The following is an 11,560-nucleotide window of genomic DNA, read 5'->3' as shown; positions in this document are numbered from 1 at the left end:
ATAGACACTACATATAGACACCACGCATAGACACCACATATATCCACCACAAATGTGCACCACGTATAGCCACTTTACAGCCTGTGCCGTATTAGTACGCACAGGCTGTAATCCCCCTGTTCAGCGAGGGCTCCAGCGGTGAGCCCCCACTGAACCGGGCACATGTCAGCTGATTATTACAGCTGACATGTGCCCACAACAGCCGCAGGTGGAATCGCGATCCACTCGCTTCTGTTAACATGTTAAATGCTGCTTTCAATCTCTGACAGCAGCATTTAAAAGCGCCGCGCCGGAAGGGTGTCACTTATCATGACCACCCATCGGTGACCCGCGATCATGTGACGGGGTCGCCGATGGGCGGTCATGACAACCCTGGGTCTGCAGCAGACTCCAGTGGTTGTCATGAGCTGGTCGCTATGAGCGCCAACTACTGGTCGGCGCTCATAGTACAGGACCATTTCTGCTACATACAGGTGATCTGCTGATCATCTGTATGTAGCAGAAGCAATCAGACAAGTGCTGCTTCTAGTCTCCAATGGAGACTATAGAAGCAAGCAAAAAGTGAAAAAAAAATGTTTTAACCCCTTTACGACCCATGGCATATTAGTACGTATCTGTGCCCTGGGCCATATGGGCCTGATACGTATTAATATGCCCTGGCGATTTCGCCCGCACACAAGCGGTGTTGGCGCGATCGCCACCGGGTGTCAGCTAATTGTCACAGCTGACACCCGGTGCTATGTGCAGGGAGCGGTCCCGCACCTCTCCCGGCACATTAACCCCCGCAATGCTGCGATCGAAGTCGATCGCAGCATTGCGGTGGCTAAGGGGAGGTGATTGGTATACTCACCTCCTCTTCCGGCTTCCAGCGCTGTCTGCCGCGGCTTCCAAGATGTTGCCATGACGACCCGATGTCGTCATGACAACATCCGGGTCACCAGACAGCAGGAAGATTTTTTGGACATGCGCAGTGCATCTCCAAACTATCTTCTCCCTGTCCAGCGCTGACAGCCTGCACGGCACAGGGATGGTGCTCCATTCCTGTGCCATGCAGGCGATCAGAGTAAAAAAAGTGAAAGTCCCACAGTGGGACAAAGTAAAAAAGTAAAAAAAACTGTCAGAAAGTGAAAAAAATTTTTTTTAAAAAAATTATAAAAATATGAAAAAAAAACACTCTCCAAACGCAACATGGTGTTCGCTAACAATTTGAGCCGATTTTCCATTCAATTTGCTAGCGGACACCATGTTGTGTTTGGAGAGCCCTTGTGTGCCTAAACATTGGAGCTTCCCCACAAGTGACCCCATTTTGGAAGCTAGACCCCCCAAGGTACCTATCTAGATGCATAGTGAGCACTTGGAACCCCCAGGTGCTTCACAAATTGATTTGTAAAAATGAAAAAGTGGAAAAAAAAATACTTTTTCATTTTTACGGATTAATTTGTGAAGCACCTCGGGGTTCAAAATGCTCACCACCCATCTAGATAAGTTCCCAGGGGGGTCTAGTTTCCAAAATGGGATCACTTGTGGGGGGTTTCCACTGTTTAGGCACATCAGGGGCTCTCTAAACGCAAAATGGCATCCGCTAATTATTTAAGCAAATTTTACAATCGAAAAGTCAAATGTCGCTCCTTCCCTTCCGAACCCTGCCGTGCGCCCAAACAGTGTGTTTTCCCCCACATATGGGGTATCTGCGTGCCCAGGGGAAATTGCACAACAAATTTTGGGGTCAATTTTTTCCTGTTACCCATGTGAAAATAAAAAAAATTGGGTCTAAAGTAACATTTTTGTGAAAAAAGTTAAATGTTCATTTTTTTCTTCCACATTCCAAAAATTCCTGTGAAGCATCTGAAGGGTTAATAAGGTTATTGAATGTGGTTTTGAGCACCTTGAGGGGTGCAGTTTTTAGAATGGTTTCACTTTGGGGTATTTTCTGTCATAAAGACCCCTCAAAGTCACTTCAAATGTGATGTGGTCCCTAAAAAAATGTTTTTGTAAATTTTGCTGGAAAAATGAGAAATCGCTGGTCAACTTTTAACCCTTATAACTCCTAACCCAAAAAAATTTTGGTTCCAAAATTGTGCTGATGTGAAGTAGACATGTGGGAAATGTTATTTATCAACTATTTTGTGTGACGTATCTCTCTGATTTAAGGGCATAAAAATTCAAATTTTGAAAATTGCAACATTTTCAAAATTTTCGCCAAATTTCCGTTTTTTTCACAAATAAACGCAAGTGATATCGAAGAAATTTTACCACAATCATGAAGTACAATATGTCACGAAAAAACATTCTCAGAATCAGGGGAATAGGTTGAAGCGTTCCAGAGTAATTGCCTCATAAAGTGACAGTGGTCAGAATTGTAAAAATTGGCCCGGTCATTAACGTGCAAACCACCCTCGGGGGTAAAGGGGTTAAAAATATTAAAAAAATATAAAAGTTTAAATCACCCCCCTTTCGCCCCATTCAAAATAAAATAATAATAAAAAAAAACACATAGACATATTTGGTATCGCCGCGTTCAGAATCACCCGATCTATCAATATAAAATAAGAATTATTCCGATCGGTAAACGGCGTAACAAGAAAAAAATTCTAAACGCCAGAATTACGTTTTTTGGTCGCCGCAAAATTGCAATAAAATGCAATAACGGGCGATCAAAACATCGGATCTACCCCAAAATGGTATCAATAAAAAAGTCAGCCCGGCGTGCAAAAATATGCCCTCAGCTGGCCCCAGAAAAATGGAGACGCTACGGGTCTTGGAAAATGGCACCATTTTTTTTTTTACCAAACTTTGGAATTTTTTTTCACCACTTAAATAAAAAAGAACCTATACGTGTTTGGTGTCTATGAACTCGTAATGACCTGGAGAATAATAATGGCAGGTCAGCTTGAGCATTCAGTGAACGTGGTAAAAAAAAAAAAAAAAACATCTGTGGTATTGCACTTTTTTTGCAATTTCAGCGCACTTGGAATTTTTTTCCCGTTTTCCCGTACACGATATGGTAAAACCAGTGATGTCGTTCAAAAGTACAACTCATCCCGCAAAAAATAAGCCCTCATACGGCCATATTGACCAAAAAATAAAAACGCTATGGCTCTGGGAACAAGGGGAGCAAAAAACGAAAAAGCAAAAACGGAAAATCCCAAGGTCGCGAAGGGGATAGACACCACATATAGACACCACATATAGGCTCTATGGTGCAGACTGTAATTAATCTGCACTTGCTGTTGGGATCCAGTTCCCCAGATTCATCCATCGATTGTGAGTTCTAGAAAATACTATCTCATTGCTGGGATCGAGTCCCCGGACGTCTTATACATTCACCACTAGTGTCTGTAGAGATCAGATCCTTCACTCACTGCTAGGATCCAGTTCCCCGGACGTCTTATACATTCACCACTAGTGTCGGTAGAGATCAGATCCTTCACTCACTGCTGGGATCCAGTCCCCGGACGTCTTATACATTCACCACTAGTGTCCGTAGAGATCAGATCCTTCACTCACTGCTGGGATCCAGTTCCCCGGACATCTTATACATTCACCACTAGTGTCTGTAGAGATCAGATCCTTCACTCACTGCTGGGATCCAGTCCCCGGACGTCTTATACTTTCACCACTAGTGTCTGTAGAGATCAGATCCTTCACTCACTGCTGGGATCCAGTTCCCCGGACGTCTTATACATTCACCACTTGTGTCTGTAGAGATCAGATCCTTCAATCACTGCTGGGATCCAGTTCCCCGGACATCTTATACATTCACCACTAGTGTCTGTAGAGATCAGATCCTTCACTCACTGCTGGGATCCAGTCCCGGACGTCTTATACATTCATCACTAGTGTCTGTAGAGATCAGATCCTTCAATCACTGCTGGGATCCAGTTCCCCGGACGTCTTATACATTCACCACTAGTGTCTGTAGAGATCAGATGCTTCAATCACTGCTGGGATCGAGTCCCCGGACGTCTTATACATTCACCACTAGTGTCTGTAGAGATCAGATCCTTCACTCACTGCTGGGATCCAGTTCCTGGACGTCTTATACATTCACCGCTAGTGTCTGTAGAGATCAGATCCTTCACTCACTGCTGGGATCCAGTTCCCCGGACGTCTTGTACATTCACCACTAGTGTCTGTAGAGATCCCATCCTTCACTCACTGCTGGGATCCAGTTCCCCGGACGTCTTATACATTCACCACTAGTGTCTGTGGAGATCAGATCCTTCACTCACTGCTGGGATCCAGTTCCCGAACATCTTATACATTCACCACTAGTGTCTGTAGAGATTAGATCCTCCACTAACTGCTGGGATCCAGTCCCCGGACTCCGCTTTCACACAACATATCGGCCCAGTCACATATTGTGGTCACTCGGGTCGGCGCTTCTATCCATTAACCATTTGCTCTCCGTGCGGCCGCGGAGCAGCACATGTAGATTATCCAGACTCTTCACTACACAACTTACCAGCGCTGTGTAAGAGAAGAAGGGAAAGGCGTCTCCGAGACCCGGAGAGTTTCCATTATTCTAGATCTGGATCTGTCAGGGCTTCTATAGTCAGCGGAGGAGCAGTGAGGGGTCCGGTGAGACCCTTTATAACATCTCATCTACCGAATATCAGGGTCAGATCCGGAGGAGCCACATTCATAAGATCGTTCTGTGCGACAACATTTTCACAAAGAAATCTCACGATCCAGTTGTGTAAGGTTTTATTTATTGATCCATTTTATTTCACTCTTTTATTTAGGACTTTTTGTTGTTTTATCTTTTTTTCGCTCTGTTCTTCTTATATTAAATAAGACATTTAATAAGTTTTTCCCTCGTTGCTCTAATAATATAACCACGATGGTGAGGAGAGACAATGGCTTTGTTGTGTTACCTTGTGGCAGAATGGAAGAAGTGAACCATTCAGGAGCTTGGGAAAGCTGGGTGTGCTCGTGTACCGGTGTGTTGTCCAGTGCAGGCGTCTCACAGGAATGTTATAACGGCGAGTGGTGGCTGCGCACAGTGTGGATGTCGGGATAGTCTGTGGTGGGCGCTCATCTCATTGTTGGCCTATTGCGAGAGGTGGGTGGACGAGTGAGTGGGAAGTGGAATCCCCCTTTAAGGTCGGATCTGAGGCACAAGTGTCATTAGCAAGTGGTGTCCATGACAGCTATAAATATAAACTCCAACTCATCCCACAATAATCCTCCACTCCAGTCCATCATCTGTCTGTAGAGAATTAGAGGGTCTTCACATTACTGATAGTTCAAAAACAAAACCATCTGCCCCATCTATACTGAGGTCGCTGACACAAAGTAAGATTATAATACTAGAAGACAGAACCATCCTGATCGGGTCACCTTGTCGTGGTGCAATGGTTTTTACGCTTTTTTGATCAGAGCAGTGGTAATTGCCATGTAATATTACGAGTTACTTACTACGGGGTATCGGCTCATTTTGTTGTTATCTTAGGTTTTGATAGATAAAAAGTTCTGATGTAGGGACATGGCTCCCAGAAACAACCCAGCAACTCCGGGCTCCAGAGCCGAATAGTAAATGCCGACCACATCTGGGCTGTTCAGGAGAAATGGTGCAGAGAATGTGGGGTCTAAGCTCAGACAACGGACCCCGGAGAGAGCGAATGAAGCACCGGCTGTTTCCTCTGGGAGGAATATGGAGTCAGATTTCTCATTTTCCAGTAAAGTTTTGTACTTTTCCCGGAGCTGGACGGACTTTTCTTCTCTTGGATTCTCTACGTTTGGTCAGAGCGGAGTCGCGATCCTGCACTTCAGGAGCCGGATGTGCTGAGTGGCTGCAGTGGTCGCTCTTTGCTATTTATCAGTAGTTTATGGACACATATGGGGGGCTGCTGCATCTTGGAAAAATCGAGTATCACATTATGGGGCTTATTTTCTCCAGTTTTCTATTTCTCCTTGTGGAATAAATATTTGGGACTAAAACAACATTTTCTGTAAAACAACCCTTCTATATTCATGGCAGAATGTTATAAAATTCTGTGAAGCCCTTGTGGGATTAATATGCACATGACACCCTTATGTTCAGTCATTGGGGGCTTCAAGTCATTTCTAGAGGGTTTCTGCTGTTTTGGAAACTTAGACAACATGGTGACCGCAGTCTGTTCAGAGAGACCCTCCTGAGCCGCGCTGTGTGCACGGACATTAATATTTATCTACAACGTTGTGTTACTTCTCTTCTACTCCACTCACCCCCAGAGCTGCATCCATAATTCTCCCCGCGGTGGTGGGGGATTCTGGGCCGTACTCACTGTCTGGAGGGTGACGGACTCTGCATCAGCACAAGATAAGGAACGTCGTCGTAAAGTGAATGTCACAGTGCAACTGTTCGGTGACATCCGACTACACAAGTAATAGAAATATGTGTGTGGAGACATGAGCGCAGAATCAATCAGGAGGACGAGGGCAACATCTGCGAGACAATAGCCAATCAGAAAAGTATTTGATCCACTGACGATTTTCCACCTACATAGAATGGAGAGGTCTGGGATTTGTATCGTAGATCACTTCACCTGTGAGAGGCAGAAATATCAGGCGGCCGGAAATATGGAGGGAAATCTATGACCGAAAACGAGATCTTTATTTCATTTCATCCAACATTGACGAGATCTGATAGTAAATACACAGCAGAGACTACAACTCCCATCATCCTGCACCGTCCGGGTGTTCTGTGGGATCAGGTTGTCTATATTAGTATTGATCACAAAGAACACGAGCGGGGTCCTCTAAAGCTGCGGTCACCACTGTCTGATTGGTGCGGACCCCACAGCCCTGAGAATGAAGGGGCCACAGAGCTGATTTAGTGCTGCGTCCCCTCCCTGTTACCCTGCACAGCAGCGCTCCGGACCCCCTGATGTGCCCCCCATCCACTGCGGCCGTACTGCAGCTCCTGCACCGGGGGAGTCCAGAGCTCCGATGTGCAGGAGGCTGAACTAATGCTGCAGCCCCTTTATTCTCAGGATCGGTGGGGAGTCAGAGAGTGATGACATATCCCAGCTATATACCAGCACTTTATCACATAGGATTAACCCTTTACTGAATAACAATCATCAGTCTCAGGACAATTCACCCATTAACCCCTTCATGACTAGGTGATTTTCCGTTTTTCGTTTACTCCTCCCCTTCTTCCAGGAGCCATAACTCTTTTGTTGGGGGTTAATTTGTTTTATTGTGTGACAAGTTCTAATTTTGAATGACCCCATTGCTTTTACCATATAGTGTACTGGAAAACAGGAAAAAAGTCCAAGCGTGGAGAAATTACAAAAAAAAGTGCAGTTCTACAATAGTTTTTTTGTTTTTTTATTTAGCATGTTCACTATATGGTAAAACTGACGTGGGAATATGATTCTCCAGGTCAGTACGAGTACGCAGACACCAAACATGTATAGGTTTATTTTTAATTAAACGGTGAAAAAGAAATCGGGAATTCGTAAAAAAACAAAAAAAAAAAACATTTTGCATTTGTTGCTATTTTTTGAGACCCGAAACAGTTTCATGTTTGGGATCTGGGGCTGGTGAGGGCTTATTCTTTGCGTCCTGAGCTGACATTTTTATTGATACCTTTTTGGGGTAGATCCGATGTTTTCATCGCCTCTTATTGCATTTTATTGCAATGTTCCGGCGACCAGAAAACTGTAATTCTGGTGTTTTTATTTTTTTCTCGTTCCATCTTTTACCGATAAGATTAATTTATTTTATATTTTGATTGATCATAAATTTCTGAATGCAGCGATACCAAATATATGTATTTTTTTGTTTGTTTTCATTTCAATGGTACAAAAGGAGCGACATTGGAAGTTATGTTTTATTTTTTTAACATATTTGTGACAAGAAATAATGTAATTATAATGTGACGCGGACGACATCGGCCTCAGCTTCTTATTGTAACAGAGGCTCCATCATTCACATAGAAGATAACATGTAGGGGTTCAGTGAAGGAGGCGGTGAAGGTGTGTAAGTGTCTGATGGGGTCACACAGCTCATAGAAGGACAGACGCCCGGCCTCATAGTCTAAGAAGACTCCAAGTGTTGGACATGTTGGCTTTACACTGAGGGTTAATCCAACTGAGTTGTGCCATACATTATATCGTCCATCATATATACACAAACACCAAGATTTATCACTATATATAATACTAGACTGGTCTCCTTCCCTTTCTATACTGGGATAGGACAATCCGATGCCACATATTCCTATCTGGTTCCACTCTACATCCCAGTAATGTCGTCCTGAGGAAAGGCCACATCTGCTTAACACCTGGGGGACTGTCACAAATCTTCCTGGTGATTCTGGTCTCTCCTGTTTTTCTTCTGAATCTGTTGCAGTCTTCAGATCTTCTGATATCTTCACCCATCTATGAGCAGTGTCCACATCCAGCAATATGTCTGGGACATGGACCCCGAGCTCTGATGATACATTGGTGACAATATCCCTCATAGATCGGTGTAAGGTCAGTGATATCAGAACCTCATCCAGATCCTCCTCAGAACTGACCTCTCCACCATCTCCCCCTGTGTCCTCATCACCTCCATGACTACATACTGTAATGTCACTTTCTTGTAAGAGTCTTATTGGGTCGGTGACACGACACATCTCCTCCACGTGACGCATCTTCCTGGACAGCTCGTCCTCCTGTATTTCCAGCTTCTTGATCAGATGAGATATCTGGGACACAATCTTCTCCTCCTGCTTGGAGATCTCGCTTAGTACATTATTTTCTGCCATTTCCAGTTGCTTTTTAATGTCCATAAATCTCTTACTGATATTCTTCCTCTTATCGGAGGCTTTCTCCTGGATCTTCCTCTTACGGTCTTTCAGATTCTGGACTCTTGTCTGGATTTCTGCTTTTTGTGGGTTCAGATCATCTAATTGTTTCTTCAGTTTCTCCTTCTTCTTCTCAGAGGCCACGTCCAGTAGCTCCACGTCATGTCCCTTGTGGCCTCCGGCCACCCAGCAGGACACACAGATACAGGCGGCGTCTATAGGACAGTAGTATTTCAGCATCTCCTTGTGTGTGGAGCATTTTCTTTCCTCCAGGGAAACAGTGGGATCAACTAACGTATGTTCTGATGACTTACTGTGTCTACTTAGATGCTCTTCACAAAAAGACGCCTCACACTGCAGACACGATTTCACAGCCGGTACAGGAGACTTTGTACAGTAAGTGCAGAAGATTCTGGTCTCCTCCATATCAGGCTGAGTAGATGAGAAACGCTCCACTATATTCCTCAGCTTCCGGTTCTTCTCCAGGGCCGGACGCTCCGGATATTCTGCTCTGCAGTCAGGACAGGAATACCCTCCAGCCGCCTCCTGGGCATCCAGCACACTCACAATACACGAGCGGCAGAAGTTGTGTCCACATCTCAGGGATACGGGATCTGTATAGAGGCTCAGGCAGATGGAGCAGTTCAGCTCGTCCCTCAGCTCAGCAGACGCCATTGTAGTGGGAAAGAGCAGGAACCGAAAGTGAAAAAGTTTCTTCCGGTAAGAAGGGCGGAGAGTCTGTGCAGGAGAATTAACCCCTACAGCATACCTCACAACTTTTTAAGAACAGAAAGTGGGAGAAATCATGCGCCATGCCCCTGGCCACACCCCAATCCACGCCAATTTACCATTATCCTTCTCCCCCGGCAGGAGGAGTTGTCAGAGGGTCGGTGGCAGTGAGTGAAATTCTATGTGTCTTCAGGCTTCTGAATTCTCACAGCGCACTGCATGCTTTTTGGATTCTCCCTTGCACAAGTATGTGATTTGTAGACTTCTGGCCATATTCTGACTACACTTGTCTGGCCTCGCTCAATTTATTTTAATTGAGTGAGGCCACGCATGTGACGTGCCCCCTGGGCCGTGGGGTACTCGGCAGCCGGGCCTCTGGCTGCTGGGGGATATCACGGTGGCTGGCCCGGTCCATGACCCAGGGCGGTCAGTCAAAAGGGGAAATATATATAGGGGATTTGGAAAGTTTGTGACGCCACCTGTGGAATGCGTCTGTCAGATATCTATTATTATCTCTGCACATATTAAAAGGAACCTATCACCAGAAATAACGCTATTAACCTGCAGATATGCAGTTAGTCTACAGGTTAATATCGTTGTTATGCTGCCCGGCGCCTGCACGCAGCCGAACAGCATAAACTTTATTTAATTTATAACATGAACTTCATTCCCCCCCCCCACAGCGTTCTGGTTTCAGTCATAGGGGAGGTGCTGGCACGGGTTCAGTCACCGCTCTGTATATGCAGAACGGCAGCTGTAACCGCATCTCCGGTCCTGACAGCCGGCCCCAATGCAGAGCGAGTGTCAGTCAGTGGGGGGGTGCAGTTTCAGCCGTCACTCTGTATTCTCAGAGCCATGAATGAACTGGCGCCGCCCCCAGGACTGAAACAGGGACTCTGCGGGGAAAATAAAGTTCATTTTCTCCTCGCAGTGTTTGGCTAAGTGCAGGCACCGGGCAGGTTGGTAATGCTATTAACCTGCAGATTAAACCCATATCTGAAGGTTAACGGCTCTTTTCTACTTCTGTGTTTCGAGAACGTTGGTGTCCGTTTCCACAGGTACTGGAGACACTCACACACAAAGACCCAGTCAAATTAATGGGTCTGTGTCCATTTCAGTGTCTCCATGGACCAAGTGTCCATGGGCAAAACACGCTGACATGTCCGTTTTTTACCAACAGCACGTGCCCCAAAACGTCCCACACACATGCACACTGATGACACACGAATAACATCTGTGTGTCATCTGTGTGACACATACCGGCGCCTGGGAATCAGCGGTACAATTTGCGCTGTTCCCAAGGGGCGCGTGCTGCAGGTATCTGTCAACATTGTCCCCTACTGGCGCTGAGATCATCAGCAAGGGGCAATGTTGACAGTTGTATTCTGCCCCCGCTGTGTCCATCAAGTGTAAAATAATAAAATAAAAAAAATTATACTCACCTTTACACCTAATTCCCTAAAAGCCTATGTCACCTGTAAAAAAAAAAGAAACTATAAAACTAGCCTGTCCGACATGCTGTCCCTCGATGTAATCCATTTGACTGACAATTCTGCATCAGAGTCTGGGGTGGCTTGAGGTGACCGCACACGCTGAGGAGCAGCGGAAAATTACTCGCGGGCCTCTGAACTGCGCTGAGCTCACTGACTGACAGGATACCGCTCAGGGAACTCAGCGCAGGTCAGGGGCCTACTCGCTGTAGCGAGTCACTTTCTGCTCCTCAGCATGTGCGGTGAGACGGATTACAGTGTGGGACACTTATTTTATCTTCAGACAGGTGAGAAGAAGGATTTTTTTTACATTTATTCTTAGTTATACACTTGTTGGACACAGTAGGAGCAGAATACTACTCTTACCATTGTCCCCTGCTCACGCTGAACACAGCGATGGCAGGGGACAATGATGAGGGAAGCGTTCAGCACACGGCACTTGAGAATAGCGCAAACTGAATGGCTGATTCGCAGGCGCCGGTATGTGTGATACTGATGCATCACACGGGCGGCACACGGTTGCAACACGAATGGCACACGTATCATACACATGGACACA

At 45.6% G+C, this 11,560-nt stretch overlaps 1 protein-coding gene and 1 long non-coding RNA gene across 2 annotated transcripts in view; one reads left to right on the top strand and one right to left on the bottom strand.

Annotated features, from left to right (window-relative positions):
- Nucleotides 1-7,804: 7,804 nt before the first annotated feature.
- LOC141162514 (E3 ubiquitin/ISG15 ligase TRIM25-like) lies at nucleotides 7,805-9,509 on the bottom strand. Its single transcript, XM_073648691.1, has one exon. It carries the CDS (start codon nucleotides 9,455-9,457, stop codon nucleotides 7,889-7,891), a length of 1,569 nt encoding a protein of 522 aa, XP_073504792.1. The 5' UTR covers nucleotides 9,458-9,509; the 3' UTR covers nucleotides 7,805-7,888.
- A 122-nt stretch (nucleotides 9,510-9,631) lies between these two features.
- LOC141161221 (uncharacterized) overlaps nucleotides 9,632-11,560 on the top strand; it is a 29,730-nt gene continuing 27,801 nt past the window's right edge. Inside the window, exon 1 of the long non-coding RNA XR_012250626.1 lies at nucleotides 9,632-9,757. This is a non-coding gene — a long non-coding RNA (uncharacterized lncRNA). The remainder of the gene's footprint in view (nucleotides 9,758-11,560) is intronic.

This window comes from Phyllobates terribilis, unplaced genomic scaffold (genome assembly GCF_046119375.1).
Source record: "Phyllobates terribilis strain yellow unplaced genomic scaffold, ASM4611937v1 Scaffold_9__5_contigs__length_417890890, whole genome shotgun sequence".
Lineage (NCBI taxonomy): Eukaryota > Metazoa > Chordata > Amphibia > Anura > Dendrobatidae > Phyllobates > Phyllobates terribilis.
Note: the sequence above shows the minus strand (reverse complement) of the source record. Positions and strands in the feature narration are given on the sequence as shown.